A 20,393-nucleotide genomic window follows, 5' to 3' on the forward strand; every position below is an offset into this window, starting at 1 on the left:
ACACCCCTGATCTTCTTGTTGGAAAGATGTACACCTAGCCTTCTCGGACAAGGGCGAAAAACTCGAAGATCCCTTTGTGGTCTAAAATTGATAAGAGTGGGCTGCGGCCGCCACTCGGGCAAAATTCAAAATTTCCTACCAACTGAAAACGTTTATTGTGTCCCGCGCGCTCATATGACTTTATGCAGTTGCGAGCGCCGTAAAACACTTACCAAAAAATAAAAAAATAAAAAAATAATGAAATATGCAGTGCAAGCTGCGGATTTCATGCGCTAAAACACCACCTGACAAGATCTTTCGCTGTCTGTAGCCGGGTACCCATTCTCGTCTGGGTGAAGTGAGGAACTTTTGTGTAAAGTGCCTTTCCCAAGGACACAAACTCATACCTCTGTCAAGATTCGAACCCTCGAACTTACCGTAGAGAGCGTCTGATAGTCTAACCACTAGACCACCGACTGCGCTTTTTTTTTTTCATCTATGGGGCAGCAGAAGCCCATTGTGGGTTTGTTGAGAGAAGGGTCATGGGAGTAAATTACTTATTAGCCCAGTGCATACCAACAGGGGGCTGCACCTCAATACATGTAGTATTATCCATACTTTGATGTACGTGCGGCAAGCCCAACTTGCTGTGTCACTGACTGTCTATCGTTTCTGCTTCCTTCGCTCCTTTTTGCTTCTTCACTCTTAAGCTAATTCTACGCCACTGAAACCACCTACATGTAGTGTGTGTGGTTTGCCCCTTCCTTCCTATCAAACGTCTATCTTCCTTATCTTTCTTCCCTCTTTTTATGTTTGTTACTTTCTTGTAAAACTTCTAATCTTCTGCAATTTATACGACCTTATTGTACTGCAAGTGCCACCAAACTCTTACTAAAACTAAAACCATCTATCTGTGTCTTGTAGGGCATTACAAGTTCTCATGGAAGAACAAAAGTAGTGGTATATGAGAGTGGTACATGAAAGGGGCTTTTAATTGAAGCCTGTTGTTGTTGTAATCGAGAACAGGACATTGATTTTGTGTTTTTTTGTCCTTCGAGTAATGACTCGCTTAGAGGCTCTAAGAGAAACACAAAGTGTGAATTTGAAACAGAAGTACGCCAAAGCACAATCAAGCGAGCGGACACACACACACACACACACACACACACACACACACACACACACACACACACACACACACACACACACACATACACTTACACACACATCCACACACACACATAGAGAGAGAGAGAGAGAGAGAGAGAGAGAGAGAGAGAGAGAGAGAGAGAGAGAGAGAGAGAGAGAGAGAGAGAGAGAGAGAGAGAGAGGTGCTGCGTCTGTGATTTTATCAATGTACACTTCCCACTTCTGTAACAGTAATGCTGTCTTGCCTGCGACCTGTGTCACACCTGCCCTTGTGCTTTTTTTGTCCGAATGTTTGAGTGAGAAAAGGGTTAATGTAGCCACGTTTCATCTTTTGGACACCTAACTTTCTTGCCCGTTTCTGGTCGTTCTGAGTAATTGGTCGCTTTTAAGGACAAGCGGGCTAACCCAGATTTCGGGGTTTTCCAGAAATCTTCACCCGTACCAAAAGTGACCATTGCCCTACCTATAGGAGAAGTTTGGTTTAATTGGTGTGTGTATTTGTTTGGTTATAGAGAAAACCTGACTTGTCTTTCACAGAAACTGAAAAAGGGGCAAACACTTTACCTTCGATTTTCTCAAAACAGCATTTTTCGGGATAGCACCCTTGTGCTTAAAAGCGACCAATTATAGGTGTACAATAAAGTTCAGGTTGGTAGAATATTGTCCCGTTCTCATAGTTCTGTTCCACGCGTTTGTCCTCTATGCCTGATCAAGACCAAAGTTTTTGTGTGTTGTTAGGCTAGAAGTATTTTTGATAATAGTTTGTGTGTGTTGTCAGGCCAGGAGACCTTTTTATTTGGGTACAGGACGCAACTGGGTCTCTCAGAGTCGTGACCTCATTTCTAATCAGTAAGCGGGTCAAGGTACTGTGAGCCAGACAAGAGTGTAGCGCTAGAGTAAGGGGACGTAGGAAGCTTCTTTTGTGCTCTACATTGTTTTAAGAGGTAGTGATTTTTTAAAATGTGAACTTGTTTGTCTTTTCATGAGCACTTTCTTCCGAAAAGGACTTTACGAGTGTTTGGCTTATACCGTCTCGTTTTCTTCCGAAAAGGGCTTTGTGAATGGTTGGTTTTTATCCTTTATCCAAAGTTTAGGTTCCTTGCTGGGTGTCCCTGATAGGGAGTGCTGTCTCCTATCCAAACTTCAGTGCTTCCTGTCTGTCACATTTCTGTAGATTACTGGTTTGTACTCTAGGTTGGTTGTCTTCAAATTTTTACCAAGAAGATATTGAGGAAATGTGTCCAACATTGTATTTGATCAGACTTTGCGTATATTTGTACCGACTTTAGTATACTATCAATATTGACTGGGAGATGCCTCTGGTAAATTCACTGTCTTTACTATTCCTCTGTTGTACCAGTCTTTTTTTCCTTGCAATGCTGAATAAATATTATTACATCGACGTACTTCTCTTTACTGAAACCTAAATACCACCATCACACCCCCCCCCCCCACCTTAACTGATTTAGATGTGTACTTGTGAATGGAGGAGCAGCACGTTTAGAATACCGTTACATAAGGACTTTGCTCATCAGAGTTCAGTATGACACTGTTCCAAAGCCCAGATTAAATGCATGGGAGAGATTGTGGACTTACGATTTGTCTAACAGAGTTTTTCTTGTCTTTCCATTTCGTTTTGTTCTCTGTAATGCTGTGTTGTTGTTTTTTACCGATTGCGGTGTGTACTGCCATTTTGTTTGTCGCAATGATGACATGTCATTCTTTTGTGTGGTTTCAGGAGGTCCTGTCCATCAGTAGGGACACCTCAAAGTGACACCAGTGATAGTAATGACAGATATCTTGCCTTGACGTCTCAACAAGGTTACACAGAGCTGTGATAGGAGCTAGAGACATATCGAACTATTACATTGGATTTGGTGCTATCCTGCTATTCTGAAAGCGTTTGGACAGCTGCATTTGATTTGTAGCTTTGACCATGTCAGTGACAGCGACCAAGAACAAAGGGATGAAGAAATTTGTCATGGACAACAAGGGTTTCATTGACAATCTGCAGGATCATGAAATCTCCAAGACCTTTGCCTTTGGCAATGTGTGCCAGAACTGCAGTCTGCTTTGTAAGTAGCCTACACTATTTTGGTGCCTTAAAAAAAGGGAAGAAGGATAATTATAATAATAATAATAATAATAATAATAATAATAATGTTGATTATGGTGATAATAATAATAATAATAATAATGATAATGATAATAATAATACTAATAATAATGATAATGATAATGATAATACTAATAATACTACTACTACTAATAATGAGGATGATGATAATAATGATAATATGATTACAATGATTGCATTTATATAGTGCGTTTTTATGCTGTACAGCATGCTCTATGTGCTTTACAGCTATCTTATTATTACCCCAGCAGATCATAGAACACGACTCCCAAACATTTTTGGCTTCTTGGAAAGATTTCAATGCAAGCTGTGGGTTACACACTCTAAAACACTGACAAGCTGACTAAATCTTTCATCATTTATAGCTGGATACCCATTCCTACCTGAATAAAGTGAGGAAAATTCATATAAAGTGCCTTTTTCAAGAATACAATGACAGGCACCAGATGGGATTTGAACCCACAACATTAAGGTTGAGTGTCTGAAAGCCTAACGGCTACACCACCCACTCTGTATTTGAACTCAGTTTTAAAGCACCATTTATAATGTTGCAGTTAGGCTTTGAGTTGCACACAGAAGGTGTCAGTTGGAATCCTGTGTGGGGAATTTTTGTTTTGTTTTGAATCAAGCATCTCCATCTGTCTGTTGGGATGTTGTATCCCACTCAGTCCAGCTTGGCCCTGTCTGACAGAGTTGAAGCAGCCAACCCCGTAAGTGATCAAAATTTTGTCAATGGTCTACAATCTCCGAGTTGGGCACAGGGGATAACCATTGTTATTCATGTTGTCTTAACGACGGACATACTTTTAAGGGTGCCTCACAAGAAAACTAATAAACATGCTTGTCCTGAACTGCCATTTCTGTTTTATGAATAATAAATAATTTTATGAATTAGCAGCAAAGCACACAGCATATCGTAGAGCTTGGGTATGCACAATGTAAATGCTATTATTTTATCATCATCATCATCGTCGTCATCATCATCATCATATTATATTATTATTATTATTATTATTATTATTATTATTATTATTATTATTTTATTTTTATTATTATTATTATTGTTATTTTATGAGGTAGATGATTTTTTTCCTTGCTTGTCAGTGTTTCCATTGTTTACTGTCCTCATTTGTTCTTGCTGAAATTTGGCAGTCATTGTGCTAACTTACCATAAACTGTGACTCATTAATCCCTCAAAATGTACAAAAGACTTGATATGTTGTTTCTTCAAGGTTTCATGGTGTTCTTTTATGGAATATTGTGAAAATGTCTTTGTGGTCCTATTTATCTAATCATTTTATTCGGGTGTCTCAGTCAGTTACTGTTGTGAAGATGGTGGCGTAGTGAAGATTGAGGATGGGTACGGGCATGAAAGGATTTTTATTAAATATGGGCCCAGGTTCACAATTGTCAGGGCAAGGTTCTTGGCTAACCGGATGGGATATTGTGTTCTTGAAAAAATTCTTTACTTTTCTCTCATCACTCTACTAAGCTGCTAATTGGCACTTCAAACTTTTTAGAAAAGCAAGTAGAAAATGATTGTGCTTCGTGCATAATAAACTGTTACTCACCCCCCCCCCCTCCTCCCCCTTTTTGAAAAGATGGTGAGCTTTCAATCTGAAGTGATTCAAGCCTATTTCATGTGACAGTAATTAGCTACAAGTGTTTGTCTTACCTCATTGTGGGGAAATAGCTCCTGTCATGTTGTGCGGGCCAAACATTCCTTCACATTCCTTCAACAGGCGACTATTTTAGTGCGGGTGGCAATCTCAATGCCAGAGACAGCAAAACCGGGGAGACGTTCCTCCACATGCTGTGCAACTACACCCACCTGTACCTGACAGCCAACGGCACCCGCATCATGTACCTCCTGTGCACCAAGCTGGACCCAGACGTCACAGACCTCCGTGGCGACACTGCACTGCACAAAGTTGTGAGGGTCCCGGGAGCCTGGCGCTGCATTGTCGCTTTGTTGAGGTGAGATCTTCCATGACTTAAAGAGAAGGAGCTTAATGATGATAATGTTTTTTGGTCTTTCTTTTTTCGCTAGAAATTTTGGCATCAAATAACAGGACAAAGTACAGGATACGGAAATTTCCGAAAGGGCAAGTGGCGAGAGGTGTCTGTTTTCTTAGCTCAAAAGCACTCGACTTTGCTGGGCTGGCCATATTGTAGGAATGCCTTATTTCAGAATCCAAAGGCAGAATTCTATTTTGAGCTGTCATCAGGGATGCATAAAGTTGGGGTTAAAGGAAAAAAAAGCAATACAACACCTTGAAAATTTCACAAATAGATTTCAACATTAATCCCTTGATATGGGAGAGCCTAGGTCCTGGCAGACCCAGTTGGAAAGCTGCAATTACAGAGGGCAGCAAAAAAGTCGAATGGGACTTCACGAATTAAAACTACTGACGTCAAGAGAGAGGCCCACAAACCGTACTGTTCACATGTGAAAATGAAACTTTTAAATGTTCAAAGTGTTGCAAAGTCTTCTTTGCCAGATTTGTCTCATTGGCCCTGGTAGAAGCCACAAGTCATCTTAATCCTTAGTTCTTACACTTGTATTTATGAAATAATTTCCTCTACGGATGCATTGGTCATCGTCAGACATTGACGGATTAACTATTACTATTGTTGTTGGTTTGTACTTTCCTTTTTTATTTACAGCTTGATTTTTATCTGTCCTTTATGCTTTTGTACTTGCTATGGTTTTTGTGAATGTTCAGATTGGAGGTGTTTAAAAAGTTTTATTTTTGGTACCTTTGAGCATAAAAAGCACATGTATCCTCTGGTCCTTTATGTTGACATGTAAGAGTGCAAATTCCATTAGCACTGGGTTGTTGATCAAGCATCAAAGCGGCTGTGGTGCTGAGCAAAGTTCTTGTCATCAGGACTTGTCTTTTCAAGTTTGTGCAAATCTTTTCAAATGATATGGGACCTCGTATTTTGTCTTTTTGATCTAATTTCTTTAAAGAGGATAAGAAAAGACACTTTGTATTCTCTCTAGGTGTGGCTCTTGCCCCTTGATAAAGAACAATGCTGGACGAACTCCTGAGGATGAGATTCTGCACCTGAAAAACACTGGATGGCAAGAAAATCTGCACTGGTTGAGAAAGTTCAAGCCAGGTATAGTTTTGTGTTACAAGCCTGGTACTATTTTACTCCGCCTTAAAAAAAATTCATATATATGATGTGGTTTTTTTTTTTTTAAACACCAGTTTCTGTGTGGATATTTGTGTGTGTGTGTGTGTGGGGAGAGGGGGGGGGAGGAAATAATGTCACTACACCATGATTTATGCCCTAGCTTATCATTTGACATGCTTTTTAGTGGAATCACATGGCTGTGGGAGTTGCAAGACGTTGCAGTGGAAACAAGATTCGTCTTAGATATCTCGTACTGTTGTGGTTTTGTATGCAAATATAAAAATTGAATGAATTAAGTGCTTCAGAAAGGAAAAAATGATAATGGAGTCACCAAAGTTTAGCCTGTGCTCCTTTCCACAAATGACGTCATTTCAGGCGTGCAGTTTCTTTTGTGAATTTGTAGAGGGGTGTGTCTATGGGTGGGTTTACTTGCCTTGTATTCTGAGCTACAAAGGTATAATTTGTAAAGGATTTCTGAAGTTTTTTATTTTGTGGAGGGTTATAAAGTGAAAACAAAACTTTTTTTCATTGTTGGTGGGTGCACTGTTAGCTCAGCTGATCTCATGCTGAACTATGGACGAGTGGCCTTTGTTCAAATCTCCAACAGGGTGTTCTGAACTTTGGTTGTTATCATGAGTTCTGAAAGCTCTGCACCCATTTGGTTTGGTCTCATTGGAGACTGATGTGAAATTTAGAGGCCCTCACCTCTTAGATAATCTTACAATGTTGAAAAGGGTGTTTGAAAAACCTATACACTGACACTGACAAAACTGTGTTGGTATAGTGCATCGACTAAAATAATAAATGATAATAATAATAAATGACACTTATATAGCGCTCAACCCCGATTAAAGTACACAGGCTCTGAGCGCTTTACAATACAATACAACGTACAACAGTTACATAAACGTTGTGTTACGGAAAGAAAATCTCTCCAAATATTCATCTTATTAATTTAGAAATAGAAATGACTTCAGCTGACATTTGAATGAATCAAAAGATTTAGTCTCTGTTAAAGTTCTTGGCAAAGCATTCCAGATCTTGGGGCCTTGATATTAAAATGCTCTTTCACCCATAGTTTTAAGTTTCATAGATGGTAAAAGAGGTTTAGCAGAGTCTCGCTTTCTTTTCCGTAAAACTAAAGGTGCAGCATTGTTTTGGACAGCTTGAAGTCTTTTAACTTTCTCTAGTGATATTCCTGATAACAAAGAGTTACAATAATCGTGTTTTGATAAAACTAAGCCTGTTATTAGTAAAGCAGTATCCTTAGTATTGATTAGATGACATATTTTACTAATTTTCTTATTTCTAAATAACTGCAACTGATCAGATGATTTACCTCAGCCGACATTAACAAACTGGAATAGAAATAGATGTCAAGATTTTTAATCTTTCTGGAAAATGCAATTTCTGTATCACCAATTGTCATGTGATCATGGTCAACCTCTTTAACGGACTTTGCACTGCCTGCCAGAATGACTTCTGTTTTATCATCTTTCAACATCAAAAGAAATATTACTCTTGAAGTTGTGAGAGGTATTTGAGGGGGAAATATATACTATCTTTACTGGTGAGAAAACTGCGAGTGATGGACAGAAAGTGAAGTTTGAAAAAGAGGAAAAGGGGGTAGAAAAAGATATTGTATCTTTATAAAATGTTTAAGCACCAATGTTTCCAGTTTAAAAAATAAAAAAATAAAAAATATGTATGTATATATATGTGGGAAATGACATGTGTGAGTCAGTGTTGTATACCATGTGAAAAGATAAGGTTATTTCTAGGCTCGGTCTGTATCTGTCTTCCTTTCCTCTTTGCTTGCTGTCTCTCCCCTTCTCCCCCTCTCCTTTCTTTATTTTTCCTTGCCTTTTGATGATTCTCTATTCTCTCCCCCCCCCCAACCTTCTATAATATATATCTCTCCACTTATCTCATTCTTCTCTTTGTGAGCCCTTCCCCACCCCACCCCTCCCCCTCTCTCTCTCTCTCTCTCTCTCTCTCTCTCTCTCTCTCTCTCCTCCCCCTCTGGTATCTACATCACATCCATGCCCTTTCCTTTCCTCTTCCTCCACTATCTCGCCTTTCTTTTTCCCCGCCCTCGACGCGTCCTTTTGTCTTATGTCCTCTGCCGTCCTTCCTCCCTTTCCCCTGTCTGACAGTCGGTTCTTTCCCGCGATTTCGTCTCCCGCCCTGTCACCAACCCTTTGGAGGGGGGTGGGTTTCCCCGGCCCTCTCCTCTTTTAAAAAATCTCTTTTCCTGTTTTTCCCACCAAAAAGAAAAAAATTTCTATTTGTGGCTCCAATTGGGGGGGTAAAATTTTTTTCCTTTCAAAGGGTGCACACCGGGGAAAACCCCCTCATAAGGATCTCCCTTTTTTCTAAAATGCAAAAAAGGATGGGGGGGGGGGGGGGGGGGGAAGGGTAGCATCAAGTAAAGTTAAGTATTTAGTTATGTGTTCTTTTTTTTTACTTTTACCATTTGCTGAAAAAAAAAATCATGGGAAAGAGTCAATGATCTCAGGTGCTTATTGGTGAAGACAGGTTTTTAGAATTCATTTATGCCTATGCTTATAGAAAAAAATAACAATTGTGTTGAGGGTGGTTGAAAGGGTGCCTGTGTTGAGTCTTTTTTTTTTTTTTCAGATGAAACATCCCACGATTGCTTTTGTGTGACTACTTTTATGCTATTGGGCTTATTTTTAACTTGAACAGTTTTGATATGCTTTCTTTATTTGTTAAGGCCTTTGGGCAGCTGTGAAGAGTCAGAATCCGGACCCGGTGCTGATTGAGCGACTCCTGCGCTATTGGTGCCGCACCACCAAGATCATTGGCAAGGAGACCGTCAATCTGAAAGTAAGGGTGTCTTTTGAAAAAAAATTAATCAATGTGAAAGTTGGGACTTACTTTGTTTAGTCAGTCTGATTGTAAGGGTTTCTCTTGTATCTTCAATCTGAAGGTAGGTGCCTGGGTTGTTGTTTTTGTATGATCAGTCTGAAAGTAAGGGTTTCTTGTGGTTAATCAATCTGAAAATAAGGACTTCTTCTGTGAAGTGGAACTAAAAGTAAACCTTTCTTTTGTATACCCTCCTTGTTTACCCCAGGGAAGCTTGTTAGTCTTTGGGGAACAGGCTTGGCTTTTTGCTCCCTTTGTGGCTTGTTTGAGCATGGGTTCTTGCTGGTTAGGTTGGTGGGAAACCTTTGGTTGCATCTTAGTGCCACTTACGGCTTATCTCATGGTAAACAATTGTGCTTTATTTGTCATTTGAAAAAAATGCTGCTGGACGCTGTTCTCATAGCTGCTCAGTCACATATGTTTGTACCTTTTGATTTGTTTTGTCTGTCAGGAGAAAGCCAAGACATGTGGCTTCCCTTTTGGGTTGGAGGTCAGTATTTACTGACAGCAGAAGGGCTACTTAGAGTCACAAGTTGATATTTAGCTTGGATGTGAGGAGAAAAGATGTTCAATTGTTTTGTGTGATTTATGTGCTACTCTTTGCTTTGCAGTGCCTGGTTCACATGTGTGAGACCCAGCTTGACACAGTGCTCATCCTGGAGAAATATGAGAACACCAATGAGATGGCACTGGCCATGCTGAGTGGCAAGACACACTTCATCGATATGTGGAAATTGGCAGGTGAGGCCAGTGCATTTGATGAGAGCCTGGTTTTAGTAGGGACAACAATTTTCTTTTCCTCTGTTCGTAGTTGGAGGTTTGGTTCACTAGTTCTTACTTCTTTACTGTCTGTTGTTGTTTCTGTCTGTTTTCCTTTTTCTCCGTACCAAATGACTGTTGCCTTGTCAGTACAGAATCTTTAACTCCAAACAGTATTCTTTTTTTGTGACAGATTCTTTTTATAGTCAGTAGTATAGGGTTTGGTAAACTTAAGTAGCCACTAGCCATTGCTGTTATTCCTTTGGTGACTCTTTAGATGTGTCAAATAATCAAGTTCATGGTGGAGTGACTAGTGGTGTGGGAGGATCTTGGTTGGTCCTACATTTTCCTTTTTAGTGTGTGGGTTGTTTTAAAAAAAATTTCCATCTTGCTTTTTGTTTTCACATTAATTTTAATGGGAATCAGTTTCAAGATGACTAACATTATTCATAACAGTTTGCTGATGCAGGTTGTGGGTCCCTGTTGCGATGTGGCCTCTTCATTTTCCTTTTTTCGGTATTGCTGTCTTTCAAATTTACTATGACAACATTTGAACATTGTATCCTATTATTTTTGCTACAGAAAATCTCCAGAAAGTGGATATTAATACCAAGGACCACTCGTACCAATTCTACTACAGAGACTACCCGACGGCCCCCCGCCCCCTCATGGCAGCGGTGTGGGAGATTGACCAGCTGGAACTGATTCAGTCGTTTATGGAGCTCCATCCAGACACTTCCATCAAGTACACCTTTGAGTCGGAGGCCACCAGTCCTCCAAAACCTCTCTTCTTCCAGGTAGCTCGGGTGGTTTGGGGGTTTATAGTAATATAATAATGATAGGTTGCACTTATACAGGTAGCTTTGGTTGTTTTGTGGTTTATAGTAATATAGTAATGATAGATAGATTACACTTGTATAACAAGTATCACTATTTAAAAGTTTTCTCTAGCACCCTTTACAATTTTTTATGACTATGGCAGACCCTATGATATTATGAAACATTCTCAGCCCCCCCCCATTGGTGCCCTCTAATTTATATAAATCAGTGACACCATTTTAGTACTGTGAGAGTCATATATATTTCACCTAAAAAAATGAACAGTAAAAATTGTAGTGAATTAACACAATGGTACCCAAGACTCAGGGTACAAAATCAGAGACCCTCACTTTAGACTTGAGACAAAACAGTACTCTTAATTAAATAAATACTTTGTCAAGATAGACATTGTGAGAAAGAGTTCAGTCTGTTCATGAGGGCAAAGGATGCTGCTGAAAAAGACAAAGGTGTTTGCAGTTGTTTGTTTTCACCTTGGTGATTAGAGAGGGTTGTCATGAGCTCAATATTTCCTACTGGAAGTTTTATGAACAGTATCATATTATGCTCAAAATGTGGCCAACTTTTCTCTGCCAGAATTGATCTCATAGGCCATAGCAGTAAATGATCTTAATCCTTGTTTCTTCTATTTGTCTTTTAAGAAATATTCTCCTCTCCAAATGCGTTAGTGAATGTCTGACATTGATAGCGAAGCTATTATAATGATAATAATAATAATAATAATAATAGTAATAATAATAATAACAACAACAATATAATAATAATATTAATAATAATAATAATAATAATGATATTATGTACAGTATGCCTTTACTTAATCTATATACTGAGTCTGTGGCATATTGGCTTAATGTGTACCCCCACCCTTTTTTGTTAAATTTCAGCTGGTCAATCCAAAGTCAAGACCACAGAATGAAGCTATCACATCACTGATCCTGAGAGATGCAGACCTAAACATTCGTAATACCCAGGGCCAGACTGTGCTGATGGAGGCCATGTACAATGGTGAGACAGAAGGCATCATCAGAGCTATCCTCAACTCAGGGGTCAATGTGGCAGCCCGGGATTCCAATGGAAGAACAGCCAGGGACCACAGCATCTTACTCAAAAGGAATGACTACAGGTCAGTGATGGTAATAAGTCTTTGACCAAAACATGTCGGAAATAATTGTTTTTGTGGAAAATGCACCATTCAGCAGCTATCTGCCAAAAAACATTTTTTCGTAAAAGTCACAGTGGTATTGTACTGGCTGCAGTGTGTGATCATTTTTCTTGCTTTTGAGTTGCTGGAAGTAACTAAAGCAAATTTAAAACAAATTACAAGTTTGTACATTGTTTCCATGCTTAGGCCCATGCGTTTTTCTATTAGGACTTGATCCCTTGTGTTTTTTTGCAGAATGCCCTTTGTTGTTATAAAATGAAATTATATGGGTGGAAACCTAATAGATGATATTCAATAATCTGAAAAAACCCTGGTGGAATGGATTGCTGTGAAGATGGAAAGGAGTTACAGTTGGACACAGCTGAATTCCTGCTTTCTGGGGGCTTGTCTGTTTACTGGTGAACAAATCAGGGCAACAAAGTGAAACATTTTAAAATTACAGTTTTTAGCTACTTTAGGATTACCGTGAACTTTGACAAATTTCTGTTCTTATTGTAAAACTGGGATGATTTTGTGCTGTTTGTTGTTAAAGGGAAAATTATGTAGCTTTCAAAAGGTGTCTACCTTAATATTGGCACGGACAGCTGTGATAATCGGTCATTTTTATTTTGGTAAAGTACAGTAGAAATTGTCCAATACCCTTTGTTGAGGAGAAAAGTGGTTGTTTTAGACAGGTGGGCATCTGAGACAGTGTCATCATAATGTAGAAAGAAACACAAGAGAGGAAGTGGGAAGTGGTTGTTTGTGCAGACGATTGTCCTGGTCAGATGGCTGTTAGTGCATGTTTGACTGTAGTAGGTTTTTGTTTGATTTTTCTCTCCACTTTCTACCCTGGATTTAATACTTTTTAGACAAAGCCTGCCACATGTTGTGCTGAAATGTTTGTACTCACGTCTGAACTTGCGCTAACTCCTCTCATCCTCGGTTTTCTATTTCCTGCCCAACGGGATACAGAGAACTGATAGACAGCCACATCATCGAGATGGTTCAGGACTGTGACATTCTTCGCCTGGAGGCTCTGGTGCTGCAACTCTATGAGCACGTGGCCCCTGTCTGTGCCCGCCACCAGCTGCTCTGCATCGCCAGACAGAAGTGTTCCAAGCAGCTTCACGAGCTTCTCAAGAATGCAGCTGGCACTCAGGTGATTATGACATGAGAAGGGAAACTGGTGATAATAATAACTGCATTTACATAGTGCATTTCCATACTCTACAGCAAGCTCAATGAGCTTTTAATTACAACGATTACAATTTGAACTAGTTCGTTCAATGTTGCTGATATTCAGTGCCTAGATGATGATGAAAGTAAGGTTTTTGGAGCTATAGTTTTTACTTGTGCAGGTCAATCAGAAATCTTTGCTTGTTTTGAAGTGAAAGTTGATGATTAGGTGTGACTAGAGAGATATCTTAATGGTATAGAAGGCAATGATAAAAACTATTTTTATATATAATGTCAACATTGAGTTGGCTCAGAAGGTGGATGAAGTTACAGGTTCATGAACACTTGTGTGTAGTTGTCAATAGTTGAAATATTTTCTATGTAAATTCTTATTTTCGTATCTAATGTTGTTTTGACTTTGTTCCGCTTACTGTCTGTTGTTCTGATGTTGTTGCTGTGTCTTTCCAGAGATTTGAGACATGGGGCTTTTTAGTTTTTAATCCTGTGCCTGTTGGTTTTAAAAATTCTAATTGTTGTCATACGGGCCTGCTTGTTGTGAAGACCTGGGGATCTTTTTGGCAGGGTCAGTCAAATGTCTTTCCAGATGATTGTAGGTCATCATTGGGGGCCACTTCTGTTTTTCCCCACTGTTGGTTCTGTCTGTCTTATTTTTCCTTGCAAGAAATGACCATTATAGTGTGGACGTGCTTCTTTGTACGCAAACTCAATTTTCCTTGTTTTTTTTTTTTAATTCACCGCGCAGGCTGTGGTGAAAAAGCTTTTCAGCTTTGTCAAGTCAGGGAACAAAGTACAGCTGATGAGACAGATGACTCGAAAGTACGCCAACGCACGAGACAAGGCGGGCCGCTCTCTGCTACACTTTGCCATCCAGCACAGTCTGACAGACAGCTCAGGGAAGACACAGCAGCTGCCGCCCAGAGGGCTCCCCACAGTAAGAGGGGATGTCATAATGGATGACATCTCAGTGCGCGGCGTGGCGATTGAATCCCTGGAGGACCCCACCCACAACAGTGACACCACACAACTTCACGGCAGAGGATACCGCTGTCGGGTTCTGGACAGCGTGAAGAAAGAATGTAATCGTTTCAAAAAGAACCGCTGTCTGTTCTCCAAGTGCATGAACCAAGACAACTTTACCCCTGACCATGTTGGAGTCATCAAATATCTTGTGCAAGAGTTTCCTTTTATGCTTGGACACAGCAACAATGTAAGTTATCTATAACTTTTACATTGCCTTGGTTGCTGTACCAAATTTTGACATAACTAGCTGGGCCCTCTTTCGATGAAAGGGATGATCGGTGCTTTAATATCAGCTAAAAGTCATTGGCCTACTATATTTACACTCTACTGGAATGGGGAAATGAATATTGAGAGATGCAAAAAATTACGTCTAGATCTATACTCTCAAAACAAAATGCGCCTCGCGAAATATCACTTCCGGATTTTCTAAAATTACAGAAACAGAAGCGTCGGCCTTCAAAAGCGATCGGCAAAATAAAGAAATTTAGCTTTTTGCAGCACAACTGTCTCAAAACTGAAAAAACCAAGGGCACCATGATCTGGAGAATATTTTAAAGAATTTTTTGGCGAAAACCGCATGTCGATCGATGCAGCCATTAAAAAGCCTTTTGAATAGCAAAATTCGGCCACCAAAAATAGATAATAGATATTTCTGACATTGAGTTAAGAGCATTTTTCAAATATGTAATTAAGGGTGTCCTTTAAGTCTGGACACATAGACAAAATGTATGTTTTCAAGAAATGCACATTGGATGTTCAACAACATTTGGAATTCATCTACTTGAGTCCTTCCACCCAATTCTTAAAATAAGGCAAAAGCATCTTCTGCACATGATGTCATGGCAACTTAAATGTGACCCCACAGATAATGTATGCGCATCGTAGGCCAAGCAAGCTTCCAATGGAGGGCTCAAGAAGATTTTTACTCAACTCTTTGTTCTTTTGGAATATAAACAAATGACATCTTCAGTATAATTTCCACCATTTGTGCAGCAAAGATCAATGTGCTTTACAAGTTTAATGTTAATCAATGCTATAATTCCATGCTTCTGTCAATTACAGTGAGTGAGATTTCTTATGTATTCAGACTTTTGGGACACTCTGTAGACTGTAAAGAACTTGATTGTCACAATGAAGGATCAAGCTGATTAGTGTTGTGCAAAATATTTTGGGGGACTTCTCTTCCAGAAGATTTGGTATTCCTCTCTGTGGACTGGAAATGCTCTCAGATCAAAGATGATTCCAATAGGGAACAGGATAGCGAGTGCCCACATCCCTTGTAACTCATCGGAGCAGAGGAAGATAGGACTAACGCTAACCTAAAAAGAACCAACTCAACTAACAGAAGCATGTCTTCTCAATAATTATTTACATAAACATCATCTCACATCATCACTATCACCACCATCATATTTTTGAAATCATCTTTGCTCTCAGATCCTTGACATACATCTATAATTACCTTGAATATCTATCTGTAACAATTACATGTTATAACAATTATATTTGTTACACACTATTGCACACTATCATACACTCATTTTTCTACTAATCAGATGGCGTCAATCTAATAGGGGGGGGGGGGGGTGCGCTCAGCCATTGTCTTTTCTCAGGCTTGTACTTTTAATATCGACATCATGTGAAATATCTCTTAAATTCCACCTTGTTCATCCTGTTGCTGAGAAGTAACAACGCGCTTCTAGACTTCGTTCTTTAAACCTTTTGATGTGCTTCCAATGTTCGACTATTTTTACAAGTTGTCATTTCACTTTAGCGTGCTCTATCCTATTATCTTAAGTACAGGTGTGTGAGAGAGATTCATAACTTGAGTATGTACCTCGACTGTGGTTTATTTTTGTTGCAAGCTTCTTTCCTTCATTGTTACTGTCAACAGCTGTAAGAAAAATTTCCTCATTTGGATACTGAAGTCTCATCACATTATCTTGTCTTATGTTCACAGCTTGGACAGACTCCCTTGCACTATGCCTACATCTACACTGCCAACCAAGAGGTCTTGGATTTGTTGAAAACCACTGGATCTTGTGAGCACATCAAAGATGTGGTATGTATTTTTTGCTTTTGTTGGATAAGTCTGGCCACCTCAATTGTTTCTTCTGTCTACACTTGCTATGACTGGGTTCTGGTGGTGGGTAGGAATATTTTGAGGGGGGAGGTGTTCCTGATATGTTAATGATAACATCAGTGAGATGACATGAGTACATATTTCTTGACCAGTACTTCTTCAGGCTTTTTGCTCTGTTCTTTAAGGGTTTACCAGATTTATAGAAAAATGTTGCTGCCCTGATATGTACCTCATACTTTTTATAGGGATCCTTCCCTTCTCTCCAGTGCTGACACGTAAGTGATTGCATATTTCGTATGCTGAGTTTGCTCAACTTCTTTGCTATGTTGATGTGCGGTGGATTCCAACAATAATACTTCTCTGGGGCATTGTGAGTTGATCGAATGAAAGGCTGTCAGCTTTGACTTGGTTCCACTCCTGAGCCTTTCAGGGCTTGTTAGCCCATTGGAGATGTTCGTGTTTGTAGCTTTGCACGAATGGAAAGCACAGTACAGATTTGATTATTTTGAATATTTCTTACTCACTGCTAATATTAGTCCCCATTCTAAGAATGGAACAATATCTAATTAACTTTGAAGAGATTGCAAACTGTATAAAAATATTTTGGTCTTTATTGTCCTAAATTTATACAATTTTTCATTTTCCCTTCTCTCTGTCATCCATCTGGTCCACTTGTTTTTATCATTCTCTGTGTTTCTATCTTCTTCCTTCTCCCTGTTTCAGTCTTCAGTCTGAATTTCAAGAAGAAAAAATCTTTTCCTGCAGAGAATCGAGCACATTGGGTGTCTGATTAGTTTTTGAAAAAGTTGGCAAGCCTGTAAATATAAGGTATTCTATCACTAAAATTTACATTATGTTCCTTTATGTTAAGATTATTATGAGTTACAATTACAATAGTAGTATTTCCAGCAATGATTTGTGTAAGTAATATAAACTGACAGGACATATCTCATTCAGTCAAGGGTTCGGTTGTCTCAGTCAAGAAGTTATTGGTTCTCAGAACTCAAACCATATCTTAAATTCACTGTTGCATTCTTTTTTTACCCACACTTTGCTTGTAGCATCAAGTAACTTTTCTTATGGCATACAAGACTTTGCTCAAAGTTCACTTCGTTTTCGAAAGGGTTATAACTATCTGGTTTATGGGTTTGTCAAGTTACAGAACTACCCTACACAGAAGGAATTAATTTGGAAACCATCTCTCCGACAAGTTTCTTCCTGAAGTCCCTGTGACAGAGAGGATATGAACTTGATCTGAAGACAGAAAGCATATGATAACACCCATTTTGAGAGACCCATCTTGGTTTTCCTTTGAAAAGTGAATTATTTTTAAGATTGCCTAGCTCCATGTGTTTTAAATTTATCAACAACAGAACACCTCAGGTTCTAATAGATCTGTTTAAGTCAACCTTCCTCCCAAAATGCTCAGATCTTCAACCACCCCCTGGGGCGGTGCCACTGACTGAAGTGTCTTTAGGCCATTCCCAAAGGGGGGATATTTCTCGTTCTAATGCACAGTAGAATTGTAAATGGGCTGATCCAACAATGTCATGCTCATAACTGTGCCTGAACTACAACAGGGAACTGCTGCCTTTTCTTTCCTTATCCTTACTATTGTCATTTTCTTCTACTTCTTCTTTTGTATGTTTGTCACACTCTTGTGACCCGCTATTTCAGGGGTGCCTTGATAGTTGAAGCAGACTTTGTGCTGTTGAAGCTAGAGAGGTGAGCAGAGTAAGTCTGATTCCCTGTAAGGACTTCTCTGTTGACATCAACCCCTTGGCACTCATATGACCTTATGCAGTTGCGAGCGTTGTACGGATACATATATAATGTTCATTTCAAGCAGGAAAAAAAGACAGACAAACAGAAACAACTGAGGGAAAGAAAAAAAGTAGTAGGAGCTACCAAAGGTCTCACCAACCATACAAGTCGCAGTGTATTTATTTGGAACTGTTTAACACAGAAAGAAAATACAGACAATTTAGTGTTAAAAAAACAAAGAAAAAAAGGAAATCATCAAGTTCTTTTCTCAATGACATAAACAATCACACAAAGCTAACACAACAAGTAGCAAGGTAATTATTCATAAAATGTCTGTTTAGAAAAGCCAGGCTCACCAACATTATTACAAATTTAAAAAAAAAAAATTACAGCACAAGTAGATGTTTCATTAACTATTACAATCATTGTTTTCACCATACTTGTCTACTTGTAAAGACCGTCACTGTAAAAAATTGGACAGACAGTGGCCAAAAACAGATAAACACATAAATAAAAAAGGGCTTTTAGACCTCAGATGTTCGCATATTCCCCTTTGATTTGGGTAGCTTACAAGTACAAGAAAATACTTGCTTGTCACATTTATAAATGTTAAACATAGGTGCTTAGATAAAAGTAAATAGATAAACAAAGAAAACATATCATACAACAAGCAATCACCTTAGCAATATTCTCCTCACATCCTCTGCAGCGACTTTTACCAGATTTAGCGTATTCAGTATTGGCATCTTCAGTCGATGCAGCACCACCATCATCTCCTCCCCCTCCTGTAGGAACAAATACACATTTTTAACAGCTTACATATACCCAGTCAACACTGACACTGACAAAATATGTGTATCATTGGGTTTTTTTTTCCAAATGAAACATTCATAGAAAAACAATAGCTCTCAAAGTTTCAGTGCTGGTGGGCATCTTTAAGCATTTTGGGAGGGGATCTAGAGCGTGGTGTAAGATAATGAGAGGGCTTCAGAATATAATTTTCATACAGATCCTGGAAATTTGTCTTGCAATGACAGCCTCGTGTCAAGAAATTATGGTGAAAAGGCTTCAGAACATAATTCGGATACAAATCCGAACATTTAGCCCGGCCTGTCAAAGAAAACACAGCTTAAGAATGAGATCCCACCCATCGTGGGACTGGGATGAAATAATAATCAAGAGAGAAAACAACTCAAATTATCCACTGATCATGGGTGCATGAACAAGCAATGAGACCAGATACTTTGTTTAAGGGGGGGGGGCTACACTTCCGATTCAACTCAAAATTAACGATTATGAGTTATAGGCATTTTTAGCTTCTTCCGCCTTTGTTTAACTCCCCCATTTTTCATCCGATCATAAAATTTCAAATTTGTCTGTTGAATTTTTTATATATGGAATAGTTTGTTGGCGGTGTCTGGAGTCTGGATTTTCACACAGGGTCCTCACCAAATCCTGGAAATTTTTTTCAAGACCCCCAAATTTTTCTCAAGACCCCAATTCAAGGGAAAAAAATAAGGCCGCTGCCCGTCAAGAATGATCCCCAAAAAGCCCATCTATCAATGATAAAAAGTCAAAATGTCTTTAAATCAATGCAAATGTACATTTTGTAGTATAGTCTTCAAACAATAGATGATTATAATGCTGGGTGACTGCCAACCCAGCTTCTCAACTCTCCAAGGGAGGGGCCTCATCCACTTTTCAGGGGCAAGTTACATAACAATGACAGCATGTGCTCCATTTATATATGTATATGTTTGTGAATACACACACATACACACATGTAGGTACACTATATCCAGTCAACAACATGTCAGTGTGGCACTGGGATCTTGTGTGACTTTGGTATTTCAGTCTGTTCTTACTTATTCATATTTTCCCCTCATTATATTAGCCTACATAAACTATAGGCCCTATTTTAAAAATGAATCCTGTTTTGAGCATGAGAAAAGACCTAGAACTACATAGAATATCGACTGTCGATAACTAGTCTGGGTGTCATGATTCATAATATAATAAACGTGAAGACGAAAAGTATTGCTCAAACTCAAAGTAGAGTAAAATAAGCGAAATAACTTGAATGGCACAAGTAGACCTATTCAGTGCGAGAGGTGTAAGAACTGAGGAGGGGGGGGGGCAAGATGCAGTAACACTGAAAATCTGCCAATCTTGAACAGAAAACAGAAAGCTAAAATATAGAGATCAATCACCCCATCCGATGAAACGCGAACACTTTAGTTCAATAAAAAGGCATGACGGATCCCGATTCCACACAAGGCCTTCACCAATGC

The 20,393-nt window shown here is 39.1% G+C and overlaps 1 protein-coding gene across 2 annotated transcripts in view; it reads left to right on the forward strand.

Annotated features, from left to right (window-relative positions):
• LOC101854055 overlaps positions 1–20,393 on the forward strand; it is a 38,402-nt gene that overhangs the window by 11,315 nt on the left and 6,694 nt on the right. For both annotated transcript variants that reach the window (XM_005110858.3, XM_035973030.1), the window contains exons 2-11: positions 2,867–3,203; positions 5,008–5,242; positions 6,273–6,391; positions 9,147–9,259; positions 9,910–10,039; positions 10,640–10,854; positions 11,779–12,017; positions 13,011–13,197; positions 13,978–14,442; positions 16,216–16,317. In XM_005110858.3, the coding sequence (XP_005110915.1) occupies positions 3,065–3,203; positions 5,008–5,242; positions 6,273–6,391; positions 9,147–9,259; positions 9,910–10,039; positions 10,640–10,854; positions 11,779–12,017; positions 13,011–13,197; positions 13,978–14,442; positions 16,216–16,317 (1,944 nt within the window). In that variant the 5' untranslated portion in view covers positions 2,867–3,064. The remainder of the gene's footprint in view (positions 1–2,866; positions 3,204–5,007; positions 5,243–6,272; positions 6,392–9,146; positions 9,260–9,909; positions 10,040–10,639; positions 10,855–11,778; positions 12,018–13,010; positions 13,198–13,977; positions 14,443–16,215; positions 16,318–20,393) is intronic.

This window comes from Aplysia californica, unplaced genomic scaffold (genome assembly GCF_000002075.1).
Source record: "Aplysia californica isolate F4 #8 unplaced genomic scaffold, AplCal3.0 scaffold00955, whole genome shotgun sequence".
NCBI lineage: Eukaryota > Metazoa > Mollusca > Gastropoda > Aplysiida > Aplysiidae > Aplysia > Aplysia californica.